This window comes from Gouania willdenowi, chromosome 10 (genome assembly GCF_900634775.1).
Source record: "Gouania willdenowi chromosome 10, fGouWil2.1, whole genome shotgun sequence".
Taxonomy (NCBI): Eukaryota; Metazoa; Chordata; class Actinopteri; order Blenniiformes; family Gobiesocidae; genus Gouania; species Gouania willdenowi.
Window position 1 is genome coordinate 9,777,595 of NC_041053.1, and position 22,520 is coordinate 9,800,114.

At 41.0% G+C, this 22,520-nt stretch overlaps 1 protein-coding gene across 5 annotated transcripts in view; it reads left to right on the forward strand.

Annotated features, from left to right (window-relative positions):
• The first annotated feature begins 409 nt into the window (after positions 1–409).
• The window catches only part of slc24a6a (solute carrier family 24 member 6a), a 35,549-nt gene continuing 13,438 nt past the window's right edge, over positions 410–22,520 (forward strand). For 3 of the 5 annotated variants that reach the window (XM_028460382.1, XM_028460383.1, XM_028460386.1), the window contains exons 1-11: positions 410–853; positions 1,011–1,112; positions 5,711–5,787; positions 5,866–5,940; positions 6,251–6,335; positions 9,106–9,209; positions 9,287–9,361; positions 13,214–13,239; positions 13,331–13,384; positions 13,479–13,615; positions 16,219–16,388. In XM_028460382.1, the coding sequence (XP_028316183.1) occupies positions 745–853; positions 1,011–1,112; positions 5,711–5,787; positions 5,866–5,940; positions 6,251–6,335; positions 9,106–9,209; positions 9,287–9,361; positions 13,214–13,239; positions 13,331–13,384; positions 13,479–13,615; positions 16,219–16,388 (1,014 nt within the window). In that variant the 5' untranslated portion in view covers positions 410–744. The remainder of the gene's footprint in view (positions 854–1,010; positions 1,113–5,710; positions 5,788–5,865; positions 5,941–6,250; positions 6,336–9,105; positions 9,210–9,286; positions 9,362–13,213; positions 13,240–13,330; positions 13,385–13,478; positions 13,616–16,218; positions 16,389–22,520) is intronic. The other 2 variants (XM_028460384.1, XM_028460385.1) reach the window with 1 other exon arrangement.

Genomic DNA, 22,520 nt, shown 5'->3' on the forward strand with positions numbered 1-22,520 from the left:
CGATGGGTAAATGTCTGAAACCACATAAGCTCCTCATAATACGTTCTAGATGCAAAGGCATACAGGGATGGACTTGGTTCACAGGAAAGGGCACGATATTTGTCAAAGTTACGGTTTATTGGTGGTGCAGATCCATGCTAGTTGGCTCCTGCGTCAACTCAAAAAATTCCTGGGGATCACGGATCTGGGTTGATAAGAAGTTGGACATTTGTTGCACCAGGATATCTCAGTCGGAGGCTGGAGAACACTCCGTTTACTCGTATACAAGTAGTTAATGAGATGTTTGTTTTTTGTTTTTATTTTTGGTCTGTGGACATTGTATAGTAATACATTTTAGGTTGGAAAAAATACAAATGCTGAAGTGAATATCAGACTCTCGGTTAGTTTTGTAACCAGTGGATGGCGGTAATGTACCTATTACTGAGTGCAAACTGCCAATAAACCCCATAAAGAAGAAGTAGAAGAACCAGCCAATCACACACCAGGAATATCAAAGTGAGGCAGGAGCTCTGGATGCTGGGACCATAGACTGTGAAAAGAAGGTGGGACCTTCTCTGTCTCTACCCAGCTGATGGCTTCCTTTTCCCGGTGTGGCTGGAGGTGAAGATGCTGAGAACAGGCCGGTGATGGAGCCTCCATCGGAGACACGATAAACCGGAGGAGCCTGATCCCGTCTGAGAGGAGGTGTAGGCGGGTTGAGGAAGAGGAGGATGAATGCTGTGATCTGAGGAGCCGAGCAGCGGGATGAAGCCTCTGAGGAGAGCCGGGAGGACGGCGCTCCTCTGCCGGTTGTGCGTGTGTGTGGCCGCTGTGCTGGCTGCTGCCTGGACCTTTGGCTTCAATGATGCTGCAGGTATAAATAACAATAACACCATCACTACAACACCCATTCTCCTTTTCTGACATTTGTATTTATTTGTCATATTAGAATGATAAAAGCAGAACTATATATGCTAAAGTAGGCCATTTGTTTCCAGTGTAAATGAGAACGTCTAACCCTCTTTCTCTAGGCATCAAAGCCTCATCTGTACATCAGAGCATCTTCATATCCAAGAGAGAGCATGTTCATCATAAAGAGGAGGACAACCAAACTGCTGCTATTCCTAAATCTGGTGAGAAAATGATTTAGAGGCAGCATAACACATGGATGTTTAGATGATTGTTTTCACTGATCAGCCAGAATATGGAGGTAGATTTTTGTTTTTATTATTCAATAATAATTAAAGAAAAACCTCTTCAATAAAAAAAAAGTGTTCAGAACTTTTTTTCTTTGATTGAAAAGGTTTTTTTTTTTTTTTTTTTTTTTTAATTGAAGTCATCTTTTTTTGTATTTGGGCCATACTATGGGTAGTACATTTGTGTCTTTTTTATTCAATCAAAATATAAAACATTTCAATCAATAATAATAATAATAATAATAATAATAATAACTCAATCAAAGAAAAAAATTGAGCCCCCCCCCCCAAAATAGCATTTTAACACTTTTATCCTTGATTGAAATGAACAGTTTTTTTGATTGAATAATAAAGACGCAAATCTACCTCCATACCAGATTAAGGATGTTGCCTGTTGCCAGGAAACTGAATGCTGTGTTGTAAGCTGATGAGGCTATCCATAGTGGCTGGCCTTCAGTAATTATCCGCTAGTATAGACCCTTGCGACTGACGTCACGGCACATTGACCCAGAGCCATTTTGGAAGATGATAGCCCTATAGAGATGCACCTGCGTGGGTGTGTTTATTTGAATAATAGTGCTATTTTTTGACTTATTGAAAGCTGCCCACATGCTAAACGATTGTCATCTCCATTCGGCCTCAATATGTCGGAGGCCACGGATTATGTTGACACTCTACCAGGAGCTGAGAGAAGTCAGTACAAGGAGATCGGCGGTAATGACCCCTACAACGTTCCTGTTGACAAATGGAATGAAGATGTCTCTTATTTCCCGGGAGTGACTTATCCTGACATTGTGAACTATCTCGTTTTTACATCTAGCTCATATACAATGGACCACATGAAAAGTTTCAAGGGACTGGAAGCTTACAACCAGTTTGTTTGTGGCTGGATTTATGAAGTAGCTGCTTTTATTTATAATGAACTCCATGTGGTTAAATCCAGGGTAAGAATGCTAATTAAGGTTTTTTGATTAAATCAAAAACATAATATTTGAGGTTTATTTTCCCAAACTCGCCTGTTTTTCAGAGTTTTAGCCTCTGAAAAGTCACTTTCTGAGCAATTCTACACAAAGAGGCTGATTTGCATATTCATGAGTGGGCGTGTCCTCCCTAACCCTAACCACTCCATAGCTGAGCTCATGCTGCTTTATAAACATGAGACAGAGCGTGGGGGCGGGGCATTCGCCAGTACATACATAGACTGTAGAAAATACATACATAGCACTGCACGAAGGACGCTGAAATGCTCATCTTCCTGGGCGTGTCTCTTTACATGTCAATAACGGCAGAGAGCTTCTTGGAGGCGTGGCTTCTCCTGCTCAGTGCCGCGTCAAATTTGTCATCAAAGTGGGAATGCTTCATGAAATTGGAGTGAGGTGTTTGGACTCGCCCTGCAGTAAGAAAGGAGCAAATCACCCTCTAACTAACGATTGAGGGAATCAATGAAACAAACACTTTGGACATGTGTATGAAACCAAAATAGCACTTTATGATGAAAAGTTATTTTAGCTTAACATGGGCCCTTTAATTTATCTGTAATATGAGTGTGCAATGCTAGTATTTCAGAATCTGAGCTATTTTATTGATACATTTGTGTGAAAAATAGATCTGCACACTTGGATCAATGCAAATAAAACAATTTAGTTTAGTTTAATTTAAGTTCCTGAAGAAAGACTTGTGTACTCCAGTCCCAGTCGTGTTAGAGATTATAGATGGAGGGAAGGATTTGGTTAGCAGGAAAGGGCATGATATTTGGAAAAGTTACGCTTTGGTGGTGCAGATCCATACAAGTTGGCTCCCTCGTCTTGGATCAATGACGACCGGAGAGTCTTCCGTCTATTATGTGTCCTGATATCGTCAAATACCTGGATTTCACCAAGCCCGTACACAGTGGAAGACCTTAAATCTTATAAAAGTTTGGAGGCCGGCTGCAGATGCTCGCGTTAGCAACAGATATACTGTATATTCGCAGATAACTCAGGTGCCGCCCCAGGCTGTGCACGGAGATGGATATGACCATGGATCAATGTCGCTTTGAACACACTGCTCCAGTGAGCTCCTGTGTCTTTCTCTCCATGTTTTGACCATCAAAGTCTTGATGTCAGGCCAGAATAAGCTGATCAGATGCATAATTTACGCAGTGATCACTGATGGCACATTGTTCATATATGAGATGGTCAGTAGATCATCTTCAAATAGTGAATACTGATTGACAGACTGTGATGCTGCATTAACTCAGATCAATGGTAGATCAATAGGACGGTTTATGTCCAAATCTGCCAATTTTTCATGGACTGATCAGAGCAAAGTTACAGGACTTTATGGAGCAGCAACATTAAAATGGGGGAAAAATATCATTAGGTTTTAAAGTTATTGGTTTAGTTAGTTTGCTACATTATTAAATGTTTGTGCAGCAGACAGAGAAGTCTGTTTGCCTCCAATTTAACTTCCTCAGATGTCTTTGTGTACTTCTGTACACTCACGTCTCCACATTAAATGAGCAAAACATTCATTTAAATAGGGAGATCTCCACCACTTCTGCACGTGTGCTAATGATTGCTGCAATCATAGTGAGTTCCTCGTAGCAGGTGAGGAAACTGCATCACACCAAAGGATTTAGGGAAGCAACTGGTTTACCACCCTTTATTTCAGATCTTAGTGAATCTGCCCCTCAATGTCTGTAAATATGTAAATAACTCTCATTGCCCCCACCTGTAAATATGTATGTATCTATGTTCTTAATATTCTTTCACTTTTTATAATAGTTTTTCTATTTATATTTTCTATTGATATATAGCCTCTACTATTTTATTGCTTATTTTATTTCCTTCATTGCACTATTTTTCAGGTGTCTTTTGGTTATTCTGTATTGCCTTCTGTTGTCTTTTTCTTGCACTTTATCTGAGCTGTAATGATGATAAATTTCCCAACTGTGGGATCAATAAAGCTACTCTTTCTTTTTATCTCATAATTATGGCTTTTCTATCACATCATTATGACTTTCTGTCTCATAATTGTGACTTGTTATCTCATATTTATGACTTGCCATTGGGATTTTTTCCCCCATAATTTTAAGCCCTTTCACAGTAGTCCAGTTCAGAAATGAAAAAGAATGACAGTGGAGCTGTTTTCAGTGATAAAAATAGCCTGTTGCATATGTGTGTGTGTTTGAACAGTTGTGTGTGACATGTTGTCAAAGCATCACACTAGACCCGTGTATCCTGCCACCACATGATCTGTGTTTTCCTCTAGCTGCACAATGTTGTCTCTGTGGCCGATCCTCTCCAGTTTTATTTCTACACCTTTCTGATTTTGATGAATGTTTGAGAAAATCATGACCTACATCTGAACCATTAAACCAAGAAAAGGAGATGAAATCACTCACTCAGGGTTCTGTTTTGCAGATCAGAGACACGCCCATTCTTCCATTGTAAAACTAGTTATCCATAACAAGTATGTGTGGTATGTGGACTATTCAAGATCACTGAGGACACTACGTTGTCACAGTTCAACAAACAGAAACACTGTATCAGATGTAAATTTGTAGACTCCAGTATATTGGCATAGACTACATGCCTTTGTACTGTGCATGAAACCAGAAAACTAAATAAGCTGGGATTTAAATTTAGCACGAAAAACTTGTAGATGGGACCAGGGGTGGACTGGGACAAATATTCTGCCCAGGCATTTTCTGCACAGACCAGCCCAGTACATTATCAGCAGACACCACATATAAGCCATTATTGAGTCAGTGATCCTCAACATGTGGCTCTTTATGTCTTGATTTTAATTATTATTATTCACTCAGAAAACCTTAAAATGGGGAAACTTTCAATCCCTTTTTACTTTTTTCCTTTGGCCATTTGACCACTTCCTTTCTCCCGTTTTTGCCCCTTTTCAAAAAGTTCTGACACTTTTTTCAGATTTAGATACCTTTTGCCAACACATATCCCTTTTTTCCTATTTTTTGTCAATTTTTGCAAGTTCTTTTGGCACTCTTATTAAAATTTTGTCCTCTCTTTAATTTGTTTTGGCCACTTTACATCCAAATAAGCTAACTTTTGCGGAATATTTATCACTGTTTCCTTTTTTTCTCTACATTTTGCCTTTTTGTGTTCCACATTTTTGCCCTTTTTCACTATTGTTTGGCACATTTTGCCACATGCTTTAATGTACCTTACCTTTTGCCATTACATACCACTTGTTTCCTCTTTATCTGACCATTTTTTGGCCACTCTTGACTGCTTTTGGCCTGTTTTAGTCACCTTTCACTCTTTTCTTGCTACATTTATGCCACTTATGGACCATTTTTGGCCACGTGTTACCATGTCTGCCTCCATTGCCTCAAAAAAAAAATGTTTAAAAAATGTAGCGGAACGGAAAGGGCCCATCTCGGATCGACCGGGATGATTCCCGATATGCCAGATGGGCAGTCCACCCCTGGATGGGACACATTTTATAGTATGTTGTTTATCTTGGCTGAATCAGAAATATCAGACTTTGAAGGTTGTCTACTCTCTGTGCATCTTTCCCAGCGATCAGTGACTTTCCCAAGGACGTCTTTACTTCTGATCAGAGGAGACAAGGAGCCATTCTTCTTCACGTTCTCTGTGTGAGTTTTTCTGAAACCTCTCTGACGTTTGCTTCCATCAAACTGTGGCTAATAATGCGTGTCCTGCTGTTTTCTCAGGCTATCTACACGTTTCAAGCATTGGCCATTGTGTGTGATATTTACTTTGTGCCATCGCTGGAAAAAGTGTCAGAGGTACGAGTAAATTACCCAATGAAATCCTGTGTATGTTATTTATTTATCTTGATCTAGGCAATAAAACAAACACATAAAGGTTGTACAAAAAATGGAATAGATTCTGTGCAAACCAAGTCTGCATCTGGCTCAAATAACAACATACAAGAAAAAAAACATAAATGCCTGAAATGTTAATTTATAAAGTGATAATTTTGGAGTATACAATGGATACAATGTTAGTCTTTGTCTTTGATTAAACTGCATTCACACAGTCTTTGTAATCTTACTTATCTCTAACCTGTTTCACTATTGCCTCTCTGATCACCAGAACCTTCATCTTAGCCAGGATGTTGCTGGGGCAACCTTCATGGCTGCTGGAAGCTCCGCCCCTGAACTCTTTACTTCTTTGATTGGTCAGTACGACACTCACCTAATCAGTGTTCCTACTCGGTCTACACGATAATTACACCATCATTGCAGTAACTGATTATCTGCAATCACCTGATTTGGACCCAGGGAGGTTAAGTCCAGTTATCTGATGCTTTGCCATCACAGCACTAAATTAGATTCATTTACCCTGAGCTTTGTCTTTCTTACTTCCATCAAGGAGGTAATATTTTCACCAGCATTTAACAAGATTATGTCAAAAGTCCTTAACGGATTTCTACATAATTTTAACCAAAAGTAAACCTTATGCCATGAAAGATTCCATTACATTTTGGAGCGAATCAGATCAATATACTGATACGGCAGGCAGGACACTCCTGGGGAGTGTTGTTGCAGACTATCTGGTCAAGTTCTGACAAGACAGACTGGGATAGTTTTGGCAGAGTTGATGTAGAAGAGAGCTCTGGCAGAGCTGACATGGTTGATGAAGATGTTGGCCTGGTGTGGGACACATCAGTGTGCAGGACAGACTACTGGGTGAGGTAGAAAATAGCACCTCCTGGTGCCTGGGAACCAAACGGTCCAGTTTTGGCTCCTCCTGGAGCCAGTAGGCATTAGGGAACTTAGTTGGAGTCTGGAAACTAGCCAGGAAACTAACCTGAGCTAAACAGCTATCCTGGAAACTAGCCATAGCTAAAGAGCTAGTCTGGAAACTAGCTGGAACTAAAGAGCTCGTCAGGAAACTAGCCTCGTAGCTACAGGGCACTAGAAAATTAGCCTGTAAGCTAGGGGGTGCTAGGGAGCTTGCCTGGGAGCTAGAGAGTGCTAGGGAGCTAGCCTGGGAGCTAGAGAGTGCTAGGGAGCTAGCCTGGGAGCTAGGGAGTGCTAGGGACTTGCTCCCGACCAGGTTTAAGCAGCAGGCTTGGCTTAAGCTGCAGACGCACTCTCATGAAACCATTTAGTGATGCTTTAAAACACTCAATAAAGATCTACAAAATGAAAAAGGAGTCGAAAAGACTTCTGTTATACTTTTTTTTTTAAATACCGCTTTAATACGTTATTTTTAAAGGAAATTACACAGAATGTCATGGTAAATGTTTAAATATGATTTTAAATCTATACAAATGACGATAGAATAATTGCCTTACTACGTGTTTAATGTGTACCGTACTTTTTAATGAGATATCACAGTCTCCATGTGTTTAAACCATCAGTATTAATGTGTCTATATAAGGATACATGCGTATCCATCGCCTCCGTTTATCGCATGGTGTAAATGTTTATTCATTGATCATAAATTAATAATGAGGAAGCTCTGAACATACAGAGAGGGAGGGACTGTTCAGGGACAGTCACAGGGCAGAGCACTAAGGCTCCCCAAAGACTAAAATACACTATCGCTTTTCAGGATGTGCGTGTAGTGCACGTAACTCACCTGCACCTGAAGCGTCTGCAGTGTTGGACGTGACATTCAGCAGCGCACACAGCACCGCTGAGCTGCTGCCTCTATTAATTTGAATTTAATGTTTAATGCTGAGTTCAACAAACAGAAGTGTCATAAATTACATATTTATTTCTGAGTTACAGCATCATATTTTATTAAACACTGACAGGTGTTAAAAAAAACTCATTAAACTCACATGATCAGTGTGTGATCACATGCTTCAATTGTTTTCTGTGATAACTTGACTAAATAACACCATCTTTAACCCTTTAGTACTTTAAAGATGTTCAAACCACAGAAACTTCTTAAAAATGACATCTCTAATTATTAAATGATCAATCTTGTAGGTCTTATGAAGATGTCCACTTAAGCTAAACACTGTCAGCTGGCTTGGCTCAGCTGGGAAGCTCCAAACTGAGAAGAGTTTGATGGAATGGGAAAAGCCAGCATGGTCACAGAAGGCTTGGCTAAACCAGGTTTAAACCGTAGGCCTGGCTCTATTAGGAACACTTTGATTAAATACCCCCAGGAGTGTGTGCGTCTCAGTGCTTACCTCTGCTCTGCTGCGCTCCTCCCTCACCTGAGTGTGAACAGCAATCAGGTGTGCTGCAGCCACTCAGGTAGAGGGAAAACACAGCAGCCTCTATAGTCCCTCTATAGCAGGGGTCCCCAATCCTGGTCCTCAAGAGCCCCTATCCAGCATGTTCCCTCTTCCAACACACCTGATTGAAATGACCAAGATCGTTATCAGGCTTCTGCAGAGCATGATGGTGAGTTAATCATTTGAATGAAATAAATCCCGGAATTTAGCGCGATAAGTGGAAATCCAGCTTGTTAGAACAGGCCGAAAGGGCCCTGGTTTTTTTTTTTTTTTTTTTGTTTCATATAAATGCATCCCATATTGTAAAAAGTTGATCAATTCCCTTAATCTTAACTGCTCGTGTTGTAAGTCGCCTTGGATAAAAGTTTCTGCCAAACTAAATTGTAATTGTAATTTAACAAAACAATGTTGTCTAGACTAACTGAATCAGTGAACAGTGATCAATATTGTATTTTTCATTGATCAATGATCAGGGATCGTTCATAAAACCGTCATCGGAGCAGCTTTAAAAAACAATACAAATCAGTAGCTACTTTGACACCTACCAACCAAACTAAACATTATAAAACCCTGTTTTGGAAAATGTATTTCCTGATTGGCCTTGTTTCACTGCAAAAATGTTTCAGCATCTGTTGAAGTGATGTAGAATATGTCCTCTAATTTAATCTGGCAGATGTTGAGCATAAACTTTCGGTTCGCTTGCCCTGTTGTTCATCAAGTATTTCCTTTCCTTTTGTGTGTGTGTTTTCAGGGGTTTTCATCACAAAGGGAGACGTTGGTGTGGGAACCATCGTGGGATCCGCGGTGTTTAATATTCTTGTCATCATCGGTATCTGTGGCATCTTTGCTGGGCAGGTAATACTTTCACTCTATAGAAAATCCTCACTATTTTGGCTCAATGCTGTATTTAGTGTTGATCACTCTTTTTACAGCCTATCTCACTGAGCTGGTGGCCTCTGTTCCGTGATGCTGTCTTCTACATCCTGTCCATTCTGGTGCTAATTATGGTGAGGAATCAACTCAGGTTAAACTAGAGAGACCATGGGGTTATTTCATTAAAGTGCTCTTAAAAGAACCAGGCCTGCACATAGGCGGGAAGGGGGGGGAATAGAATGAAATTAAGTCTCGAGACTCTCGCCAACCACAATGAGTGTAACGTATACAATAATGCAAAAATTATTAGTAACATAATTGATAACGGTGACGACAGAAATTACCGTTGACGCATCGTAACGTCCACCTTCCTGAATAAGGGTCAAAATGCACGTTCTCACTTGTTCACGCTCTTAACGGATTAAATGCTTTTCAAATTTATCAAAAAGTATTATATACTGTTCGAAAGTCTAGAATCTTTCGTTCTTAACCATATAAACCAGTGGGTCGGGACCCAAAAGTGGGTCGCAGACCTGTACTTAATGTCTCTCATGTTGGACTTGACTTTTATTTTGAAAGAAAACTTTGCTTAACAGGCATGCTGTAAAAATGCATGTTGCACAAGAAAATGTATATATTTATTTTTTAAAAAGATTATATGTGTGTGTTTTCAACAGCTATTTTACATTTGGTTGGTTGAATTAAAAAAAAAAAAAAGTGGGTCCCAGGGTGAGACCAGTTGAGAACCCCTGATATAACCATTCTATGACACAACCATCACAGCAAACATTTAAAGTAATGCCATGTCTTATAGAATCCATATATTCCATCAAAAATGCTCTCAAAATCTTCCTAAGACAATAAAAAAATCCAATGAATCCCAGCATTTATTCCAAAACACAGTAAAAATGCTTTAAGAAAAAAAAAAAAAAAAAGAAAGAAATGTAACGCCTTATTCCCAAGAAAAAAGCAGCTCCGCCCTACTATCTTCTCACTTTTTCAGCACTGTGAGACTGACTGTGTCATTAAAAATCTTTATTTTTAAATGAATGTTGTAAATTTATGATAAAATCAGGCCAGTTGCTGCTTTCTGCTTAATTTTTTTTGCTGCAGTACCATACATGAACTGCTGGGTGCAGTGTCGCTTCACCATTTACATTGTGAAGAAGAATTGCAGAAGAAGAACCAAGTCACATGACTCGAGCGCCAAAAAATAACTTGAGTTATTTATATTTTGAACAGTCATTATGTTTTATGGCACTTCAAATATTTGTATATTATGTACATTACATTAAGAATTTTATTTTTTCAAATGAATTTGGAAAAACTGTAATAAAAATCTTTCACCACTGGGGGGGCACTGCTCCCCCTGCCCTCCGCAAACTCTGCGTATTTCATCAAACTCTTCTCATCTTTGAAGATCAGCGGCTCAGCCAAGACAACTGACGTTGTTTATCTTAAGTTCACGTCTTCAGATGACCAATTGATACACACAAATCTTTATATAGGCAAAATACTGAGGGTTTAAAACACATAGAGAGTGCTCTTTAAAAAGTACGGGACACAATAAACATAAGACGATGATTCTATTGTCATTTGTATGAATTTTAAATCCTAATTACACATTTTCCTTGATATTCGGTTAAATTCCTTTTAAAAGACCACATTAAAACAATTGATGGTGAGAAAATGTAAAACAGAAGTCTTTTTGACTCCTTTTTCCATACGTATATCTTTGTTGAGCACGAAATGACATCTTTCAAAAATAATATAACCCTGCACCTTAAACCTGGCCTGACCAATTAGAGCTCCATTTAAGTGAGTCTGACTCTCAGGTTGACCCTGGAAATAACCCTGAACTGGCTTTGATGAAATAATAATTAATTGATCAAAAAATAATTAATGATACATTTTTTTTTACAGAAATTTTAATTGTAATTTTTTTTCAAGTGAAAACACACAATCTTAAACAACTGTATTCAATACTTTGACTTTCCCAAATTCAGAGCTGGCAGAAGTTGTCACTAATCCTGCAACTCTGTATTTGTATAACAGCATAACAAACATGATCAAAACTAATTCTAGAGGGGAAAAAATTCAATTTGTGATATCAAAACAGGGTCATGATCCAACAAAGTGTCAGCGATTCATTTTAGTTTGACAAGAGATGTATTATTTTGTGTGTGTGTGTGTGTCTAAAACAAGAGGGAAGGGATAGAGAGAGGAAATGTTGATATTAATAATGAAATAAGATCTAATAATAATAATAATAACAAAAGAGAAAAAAAACTAAACTAAATAACAAATTAAAAATATCTACATTGACTAGGACTCAGTTGGTAGCCTTGATGCCCTAAGAGGCCAAGGGGCCCAACCCAGCAGACATGAGGGGGCCAGTGCAGCTGCAAAATATATAGTTTTTAAACATGAATGAAAATAAATAATAAATACTAATAATAATTAAAAAAGATCATACATATAAATAAATAGAAGAAAAAAAAAACAAGCTAGTATCTATCCATATCGTTATCCATCCGTACTTTAATGCAAGAAAAGTCTGCATGCGTGTGTGTGTTTGTGGAGCGAATATCTCCCGGTGCGGTATCTGTTTGACCTGAAAGTTTTTCAATGGCTTCCAAAATACTCTGAGTGTGTGCATCCGTTATTCTGGAGTAATTTGGTAATTTCAAAATGTTTATTTTAATTTTATTTTGGCTTGACGGCACATTCATGTTCGCCCAGAAGTGAAACCTATTCAGCTTTTGACCTCATTGTGTGAGGGGGCGCTAGCGCACCATCTATGTCTCTTTCACTGCACAGCTCTGCTCCGGTGTGTGCCAGAGCCAATCACAGTGGCGAGTTAGAGTCACGTGTGCGGCCAGAGCCAATCTGTGCTGCGCACACACATAATTTTCAAAATGTTTATTTTCATTTTATTTTGAAATCACCGCGGAATCAACACGAGTTAGACCGGAGAGGGAGGAGGGCCGTCTGAGCAGCTGCGCTCGCACTGATATACTAGCAAAGCTCTCAAGTCTCACTCATTGGGCTTGAGACACATGCATTTCAACCTGATGTGAGTCACTGAGTGCGTGCATGTGCGCGATCCCACGAAGGAGTAGCGAGTCACACACACACACACACACACACACACACACACACACACACACACACACACACACACACACACACACACACACACAGTACTTATAATAAAAAATATACTAAATGAGTAAAATAAAAAAATTAACAATATTTATACAAAAAGTACACAAAACGACAACAAAAATGCACAAAAATATACAAAAAGGCTTCAAAATCACACAAAATGACTCCAAAAAAATGTACATTACAGAAAAATACATCAAAATGCACAAAACTAAATATTTATACAAAATGACAACAGAAATGCACAAAACAACATAAAAAAAGATACAAAATTACACAAAATGACACCAGAATCACAACAAAAACAACAAAAAACAATAAGAAAACAGAAAGATACCAAAATACACATAATGACTGACTCCAAAAAACATACATCACAGAAAAATACACCAAACGAAAAAAATATAAAAATTAGTAAAAAACAAACACATTTATTATGCGCATGTCCCATAGAATTAAACCTGGGAAATCACACACAGTATTTTACTTTGCGCCCACAAATATACCTCTTTATAACACTACAGAGTATGTACACCTCTTTGTACAGCCAACCTTCAAACACATACTCATTTGGCCGTAATTCTCAACTCTACTTAAGCTCCCACTATATGAATACCTGTACATGCTTCCTACGGGCACTGTACTAGTTAGTAATAATAATAATAATAATAATAAACAAACAAATAATGATACAAATAATAATCAAGCTGGGAGACCTGAAATCCCCCCAATAAAAGAGAAGCACTTATGAACAATTATTCTTATCTTCACCCCCTCCCAAGAGATGTATCATTAATGTTATTGTGTTTTATTTTCAGGTGATCTATGATGAAAAAGTCATGTGGTAAGATAGTGATAAAAGTTTATCAGACTTTAGTAATTGTGCTGCCGTAATTGTGATCAAGTTATTTTTAATTCTTCTGTTTGCGTGTGAGGTGGGAGACCATCATCCTGATTTCTATGTATGGGATCTACATCATCATCATGAAGTGAGACACTCTTCCCATGCAACACTTCCATCATTTTAATTAGAATAATCTCACGGTCTGTATGCATGCACACGTGTGTGTCTGTGTTTTGTAGGTTCAATAGATCTCTGTGCTGCCTGGTTCAGAGGCACTGCGGCAGAGCAGCTCAGCCCTGTCTTAGCAGCCTGCGACGGACAGCTGCAGTGGGACACACAGTGGACTGTGACAATGACATGGTGCCGCTGAAGCCAGGTGCTGCAACTCATGTTTGTATGTGTGCACGAGTACATTAAAAAAAACCAGCATGCTCGTCTTTCAACTGCATTCAACTGACAAAGTGACACATAATCCAGGATGTTTATGTTCCCTTCATAGGAAATGTCTTTACACCTTTATTCTCATGCCTCAAGTTTTGTTATGTGGTATTCATGTGTCTAACAATCTATTTTGGGTTTAAAAGAGTGTGTTTTGAATTGTTTGCTCAAAATTTGGCAATTTAAAGTTATTCCGACTTAGTTTTATCATAGTTACTTGTCGACTAGTTGGAAAAAGTTGCAGGAAAACTGCAAACTATCTAAAAGTAGGCTTATAAGATGACATTAAACACTTTTTAGTAACACTTTACTTGAAGTTTTATACATAAAGGCGGACATTACGCTTTCATTATTATGACATGACACCTGTCATGTCATAATAACCCTAATGGCAGGGTAGTGTCAGTATAAAACTTCAAAATATTTCCATACGTTTTGCATTTTATTGTTGCTTTTATTAATATGATGTTGTTAAAAATATAATGGCCCTCATTTATCAACATTGTGTGAAAACGGGTGTAAATCTGAGTGCACATTGTGTCATACGACAGGGCCAACGTGGGACTTATGAAACAGCGTGAGCCTCGTCCTCCTCCCCAGTGCGTGATGCACAGCGACTTAACCTCATATCAGGGCAGAGATCCTGGAGAGAGAGACAGAAATATGGCATTTATTGGCTTCAGTTGTCCACACGCTGGAATAGAATAGAAGCAATAGAATAACACATTAAAGGAGACATATCATGCTTTTAAATCCTTCCTTTTTACATATAAATCATACAGTTGTGGTCTATATAAAGCGGAACTGCAATGCTTGGGTCTGAATTCCTCATTAATATAGCTCCACCCCTTTTCTACCCCTTTTCTGATGTGCTTCTGAGAGCAACTCGTTTTGGTGCGGTCTCTTTAAAAGCAAATGAGACACTTCATACCCCGCCCCCTCTCCAGGTTGCAGAGGTGATACTCGGTTCAACTCCACCGTGTTCGGCCATTTTTGTAGTTTGATAGAAGAGATACGATTATTTAGCGGCGTAGAAAATGTTTATTCACACGTTATTTACAAAATGTCAACAACAGAAGACTTGTCCATCCAGCCTTACATGTTCGAGCCAGAGTCTGACCCGGCGGAGCGAGATGAAAATGAAGATGATGACCCTGCAGAACCCTAACAAGTGAGCTAACACAAGCACCGAGCTAACGCTAGTGCCAAGCTAACGTCACGAAATGCATTTTAATACAGTCTTTTTGGAGACGAAAACGGCAAAATGAAATGACTAATGAAAACTTTAGACTTTAATTAAATCACGTAGGCCATATCATCAAGGATCTAAAACTAGCACACAGCGCTAACATATGAAGACAGTGCAACTGCTAATGCTAACAAAACAATGACAGGGACGTCTTATCATCACACTTTTTAACGTTATTTACAGCTTACCGAAGTGCTCTGTTCGTCGTCTCCAAAGATAGAAGGAATTGAACCCTCAATCAGACAAAGTCTTTCGGTAAATCCTTCTTTATACTGGCGGAGGTTGCAGAAGCAGTCATCCTTGAAGTGCTTCGCGCACACAAAAATGACCTTACCCACAGATGTGGGTACATTTCCAACAACCAAACATTTTGACTTATCCTCTCGTAACTTCTGCATCCTTGAGCTTGGACTACAAAATAAAAGCGAGAAATAAAAATGGCGGATTGCTCGAAGTGTTGGGCCTGGAGTCGATGTCCTAATTTGGCAGTTCCGCTGCAAATACTGTGACGTTATTGTTCAAAAAACGTAATAGAGAATAGAAAAATCGAAACAGATTGAAAACAATGACCAAAACAGAATATAAAGATATCAACGGAGCACCTGAAGAGATTAATTTGAACTTTTCTGTACTTCTAAACACTCTAAATATACAACAAAATGCATTTAAGGGCTAAAAAAGTGGATTTAGCATGATATGTCCCCTTTAAAAGAAATGAATCAATCCTTTAAAAATCCTCAGTGGAGGCTGAGCTGACACTGGTTCACCTTTGGCTGCTCATGGAGCACTGGTATATCAGACATCATTCACCTACGCAATGTTAACAGGTTAAAATAATGTCACAGACTTCCTCTGAGGTATACAACAGCTTTCCCACGCTGGTCTAATGCACAGTAGAAGTAAGGCGTCTGTGATCTGTGTGCGCGTTGTGTACTGTTGAACCTCTGCACTCCTGCCCGGTAGCACAGTTTAAAGCCTGATATATAAGACTTGTACGTACGTACGATCACATCAGAATTGATTAATACTGACATTTGCATTAATTTAGTCGAACGCACATCGTACAAGATCTGAAAGTATGAACAGTTGATAAATAAGGTCCAAGATGTCCAAACTGTTGTTCTGTGCCCTTTAAGAGTACTAGTACCCCAGGTTGGGAATCACTGCTACACCACCCTGTCCTTCTTGCCCTTTACTCATCACTTTCCGTCATCATTTATTCTTTAGCTTGTCCTCATCTCACTAATATTGAAGTATTAACCCCCTCCTGCGTTGTCCCCCCTCCCTCCCAGACTCTAGCATAGTGGCCGGTCAGGACTCAGGGGTGGTGATGGTGGATGAGCTGCTGAACCTGAACCCACACCAACTCACCTTCTCAGAGGCAAGCCTTCGCCTTCTCATCACCCCGCATTTCCCCCCCTACACCCGCTTGCGCATGGCAGGACGCATGATCATCAACGAGGTACATTACGTTTAGTTCCATGGGTTTTTATCCGATGGGTTGGTGGGTATTTTAATGTGAATGCACAAACTACACTAATAAAGTTACAATAAGTTGGTAATTTATGCAATATTACAATTAAATAAATACAGATCATGCTTTATAGATTTATAATAAAGGACAAAAGCGGCATTTTCTGAAGAAATTACTTTTAGCAAAAATGCTGAAACTATGTTTACAGTCCACATTGACACTGCTACATCCAGCTTTTTCTCTCTCTCACACACACACACACACACATTTTCTTATTCAGTGGCTGTTAATATTGACTACTGTTTTATTTTAATTGTTTTCTCATATTAGAAAGATTAACTGGAGTTTTTTTTCCATCTTCACTGTGTTTTGTGTCAACATTTACTGCAGCGGATCTCTGCGTGTTTGTTTGCACCTGCTTGACACTCGTGTTATTTTCCATTGCTAAACCAATCACCGCAAACAGTTCTAGATTTGAATTGCTTTGCGTCCCCTGCATCAATTTATTTGCATTTCCTCTTCCCATTTTTCTACTCCCCTTGTGAGATCTGCCTACTTTACACATTCGTCAGAGGGGAACACTAAATGGATTGAAGCTGCATTCTGACGTGCAGCAGCCACGCACTCCTGATTCCCTGAAGTTTGTGCCCTTTATTAGCACGTGGAGTGACAGTTGCACATGTTTTAATACCCCTACACCTTTAGTGAATCTGCCCTTCAGAGCAGAGTGACAACCAGGACTCACACACCAAGTATTTATATGACCTGTAATGGACTGGCACCCTGTCCAGGGTGTACCCCCCATCTAGCACCCGATGACCCCTGGAGATAGGCACCAGCAGAACACTGCGGCCCTGAAAAAAGGAGCAAGTGGGTTGGAAACTGGATGGATGTATTAAAATATATATATACTGTATATATATATATATATATATATACATATATATTTCGGCAAGATGGCGCCGCGGATGGCTGCTGTGGTGTGTTGGTGCGCACTTTTTTGTCTTGTTTTTGTCGTAAAATCCGCAACTGGCTGCTCTTATTCCAGAGAAGAGCTCTTGAACGTCAGGGCAACAATCCCCAAAGATTAATTTCCCACTTTCATCGCATCCTCTGTGGATTTACTGGACATTTTACTCAAAGGTGTGCTCACCTTTGCTCACGCAGTGAAGCGCCGGAGGAGAGGAAAAAGAGCTGGTGCGCTTGTGCGCCTCCGCCAGCGCGGCCGACGCACACCGTTACCGGGGATATTCCTCTCTGACGTGCGCTCACTGTGTAACAAAATGGACGAACTCCAGCTGCTGTTGGGTAGAAACAGAGACTTCTCCTCATCTTCTGTTCTGTGCTTCATGGAAACGTGGCTGTGTGGAGCGGTACCGGACTCTGCGCTGCAGTTGGCCGGCTTCCAACTTCACAGAGCGGACCGAGACGTGGAGCTCACCAGGAAGAGGAAAGGTGGAGGAATCTGCTTTTATGTGAACAGCAACTGGTGTAACGACGTGACAGTGATCCTTCAGCACTGCTCTCCTCACCTGGAATCCTTTATTATCAACAGCAAACCCTTCTATTCCCCCCGTGAGTTCGCTTCATTCATCCTGGTTGGTGTGTACATCCCACCGTCAGCTGACTCTTTTATCATTTTGCTTGGTGACTTTAATAAAGGGGACCTCTCACACCAGCTCCCCAAATATAGACAATTAATTAAATGTCCGACCAGAGAGAAGACACTGGATCACTGTTACACCACACTAAGCAGTGCTTATCACGCCGTTTCCCGTGCTGCACTGGGCCTGTCGGACCATTTGATGGTCCACCTGATTCCTTCATACAGACAGAGGCTGAAGCTCTGTAAACCTGTGGTGAAGGAATCTAAACAGTGGACCAGTGAAGCAGTGGAGAAACTCCAGGAGTGTTTGGACTGTACTGACTGGGATGTTTTCAGGTCTGCGAACAGTTCTCTGGATGAGTTCACAGACGCTGTGACGTCCTACATCAGCTTCTGTGAGGACAGCTGCATTCCATCAAAGACCAGGGTGAGTTATAACAATGACAAACCCTGGTTCACAGCTAAGCTCAGAGGGCTGAGGGCAGACAAAGAGGACGCTTTCAGGGGTGGAGACAGAGCCAGGTACAGAGAGTCGAAGTACACGTTTGGAAAGGAGGTGAGAAAAGCCAAACGTTTGTACTCAGAGAAGCTACAACATCAGTTCTCTGCGAATGACTCGGCTTCTGTCTGGAGAGGGCTCAGGCAAATTACAAACTACAAGCACAGAGCCCCTGCTGCTGCTAACGACCTCTGCCTGGCCAACAGTCTGAATAACTTCTATTGTAGATTTGACAGACAATGGGTCAGACCTGACTCCAACCCCCCTCACACCTCTGACCAGCCTCACTCCAACACCTTCACCCCCCACATCAAAGCTACAGTCTCACCACAGCTGCTTACAGAGGCTGTCTCCCCTATCTTCCCCCCCTCCTCCCCCCCTCCCACAGAGACACCTTTCTCCATCAAAGAAAGAGATGTAAATAGACTTTTCAGGAGACAAAACCCCCGTAAGGCTTGTGGACCGGACTCTGTCTCTCCTTCCACCTTAAAGCACTGTGCTGATCAGCATGCACCGTACCAGCCTGTTTTAAGGCCTCCACCATCGTTCCTGTCCCTCAAAAGCTGAGGATCACAGGACTTCATGACTACAGACCCGTCGCTCTGACATCTGTGGTCATGAAGTCCTTTGAACGCCTCATGCTCTCCCACATCAAGGACATCACCGACCCCCACCTGGACCCCCTGCAGTTTGCTTATAGATCCAGCAGGTCTGTAGACGATGCTGTAAACCTGGCTCTCCACTTCATCCTCCAGCACCTGGACTCCCCAGGCTCCTACGCCAGGATCCTGTTTGTGGACTTCAGCTCTGCTTTCAACACTATAATCCCAGCTCTCCTTCAGGACAAGCTTTCCCAGCTGAACGTGCCAGACTCCACCTGCAAGTGGATCACAGACTTCCTGTCTGACAGGAAGCAGCACGTGAAGCTGGGAAAAACCATCTCTGCTCCCCGGACCATCAGCACTGGATCTCCTCAGGGCTGTGTTCTTTCTCCTCTGCTCTTCTCCCTGTACACCAACAGCTGCACCTCCTCTCACCAGTCGGTCAAACTCCTGAAGTTTGCAGACGACACCACCATCATCGGTCTCATCTCTGATGGAGACGAGTCTGACTACAGGTGGGAGACAGACCGGCTGGTGTCCTGGTGCAGCCAGAACAACCTGGAGCTCAACGCTTTAAAGACAGTGGAGATGATAGCAGACTTCAGGAAGAACCCAGCCACCCTCACCCCCCTGACCCTGGGAGACTCTACAGTGAGCTCTGTGGAGTACTTCTGCTTCCTGGGGACCATCATCAAGTGGGAGCTGAACATCAGCTCCCTTATCAAAAAAGCTCAGCAGAGGATGTATTTCCTGCGGCAGCTGAAGAAGTTCAGTCTGCCAACAAAGATGATGGTGAACTTCTACAGCTCCATCATCCAGTCCATCCTCTGCTCCTCCATCACCATCTGGTACGCTGCAGCTACTGCCAAGGACAAGGCCAGACTGCAGCGTTTCATCCACTCTGCCGAGAAGGTCATCTGCTGCAATCTGCCCTCCCTCCAGGACCTGTACGCCTCCAGGATTTTGAGGCGTGCAGGAAAGATTGTGGCCGACCCCTCCCACCCCAGTCATAAACTGTTTCAATCTCTCCCTTCTGGAAGGAGGTTTCGGTCCATCAGGACCAGAACCTCCAGACACAAAAACAGCTTCTTTCCCTCTGCCACCATCCACACGAACACACCCCAAGTCACCCACTGACACCCCCCCCCCCCCCCGATCACCACCTCCATGATGACATTATCTGCTGCACTGTATATATATATATATTTATCCTATTTATCCTTTATTCTCTATCTATCCTTTATTCATCCCTCATCCTTTATATTTATCATTATTATTATTATTATTGTTGCTGGGTTGTTCTTTGTTTTTTTTCTTCTTTTTTTTTTTGTTGTTTGTTTTGTGAACCAACTACCAAGACAAATTCCTTGTACTGTCCTTAAAACTGTACATGGCCATTAAAAACATTTCTGATTCTGATTCTGATTCTGATTAATCAGTGGTAAATGCGTTGGACTGTCACACAGTGGGCCAGGGTTTTTTGTTTACCTTGTCTGCACATGATATCCAAGGTCAACACTACATATAGTGCAATCTTTTTTACAACTATGCATGTTTTTGTAGTGATTACAATTAAATAAATACATGTATTTTATTGCATAGCTGTGACCATCACCAGTCCTTCTTAAGGAAGGGTAAGAAAAACTTTAGTAGAGGGAGAATATAAAAAGAGAGGGCAGTGTTACACCTTGGTGAGGGGGAAAGGGAACGGGAGTGGGAGTTGGGGGTGGGACAATGGAGAGTGGGGAGAGTCTGCAGAATTAGCTATTTAGTTTGTGCTGAAAGTGTAATGTGGTGCTACTGTTGTGCATATTCTGGTGTCATCTATTGAACCAGTCTGGTTATCAATGTGGAGAGATTCACTAGGGTGACACAACATCTGGCGTAAAGCTGCACTGAGAAGACACTGAGAGAAAGGCAGCATCAGGAGTGGAGGTTTTTCCATTTTTTTTCTTTACTTGGTCATAAAAAGAACCACCAGATGATTTTTAAGATTGTGCTGCAGTTCCTGCATGATACTGGAATTTACGGGAGGATCTAGTCGTTAAAATAAAGACCAGTGGAGGGCAGTAATACACCTTGTGGCGTCACACACGTGGGTTAAGAGAGAGGCAGGGCTATGGCATCATCGTTTGCGGAGTATGCGTATACGCCATCCGCACAGCGCCCCAGCGGGTGGCGTTCCCAAATTTTCTGTGGTAGAGGTGTTGTCTTCTGATCAAGGTTGGGGGTTTGATCCTAGTTTATACCTCCTGTCAATGTGTCAAAGTGTCCCTTGGGCAAGCTCTTTGCATGGCAGCTCAGTCCCATTGGTGTGTGAATGTGAGTGTGAATGAGCTGATATTGTAAAGTGCTGTGAGGATAAAGCGCTATATAAATCAAATCCATTTACCATTTGTCATCTGTCCTTAGAGCTGTCAATTAAAAGATCCAGAAGAAGGTAGCGAAAACCTTACAAGAGAACAAAAGCAATTCATTTGCTGGATGGGGAGTGATGTGGGTCTGACCTGCAGCTGAGCCAGCATGTGTGAGCTTGTGGCAGAGCAGGAGCTGACGGCTGCAGCCACTGCACAGGACAGTAACTGCAGAGAAAATAACACCAGAAAAAGCCCCTACATTTGTCATTAGTCTCTAGTGAGTACATACAAAGCCCCACAGTTGTGTGCGTTCACCAGGGTACCGGTATGGGACGATAGGTTTTGAAACAGGGAGGGGAGGGGGGAGGGCGGTTGTTCCTATACAAGTCTCACGATTTTACAAACTGCAGCTTTAAGTGTAACAATGGTGGTCATTAACAGAAGGAGAGGGTGAGTACTCAGACCTATCTATACCTGCTTATCCTGTCCAGTGCCACAGTTGACGATAGCCTATCCCAGCAGACAAGTTTGGTCCCCCAGTTGGACTTTAACCCACAATCCCTTCACCAAGAGGCAGATGTGCTCACTATTGTGAGCAGAGTGACCCCTTGAGAATATTAATATATAATAATATATTATTTAATTACTGATTAAATACAGAGGCTAGAGTTTTGCAGAGACAAAGGTTTTTTTTTGCTAGATAAAACTTATTTTATTTATTATTGGAAGCTATTCAGCAAATTATTAAGAGTATTTAAATGATTTAATCAACTTTGCTATTAAAAGGTTTGTTTAATATTAACTTAGGTTAATCAGTTGCTAATCACTCTTTTGCATTGGTTCACTGCATGCAATGTACTTACCTTTCATATAAAGCAAGAGAAAAATAAAGAAATAGTTGGGTAGTGACTGAGATATTCTTACATTTATTTAATATATGGAAACATATCCATAAACCATAGCAAAAAGCAGTGAGACCATATTAAAGTAGAGATCTCCTGTCACTCCTATGCATGTGTGCTGAAGCTACTGCTGCTACTCATCACGTGAACTCAC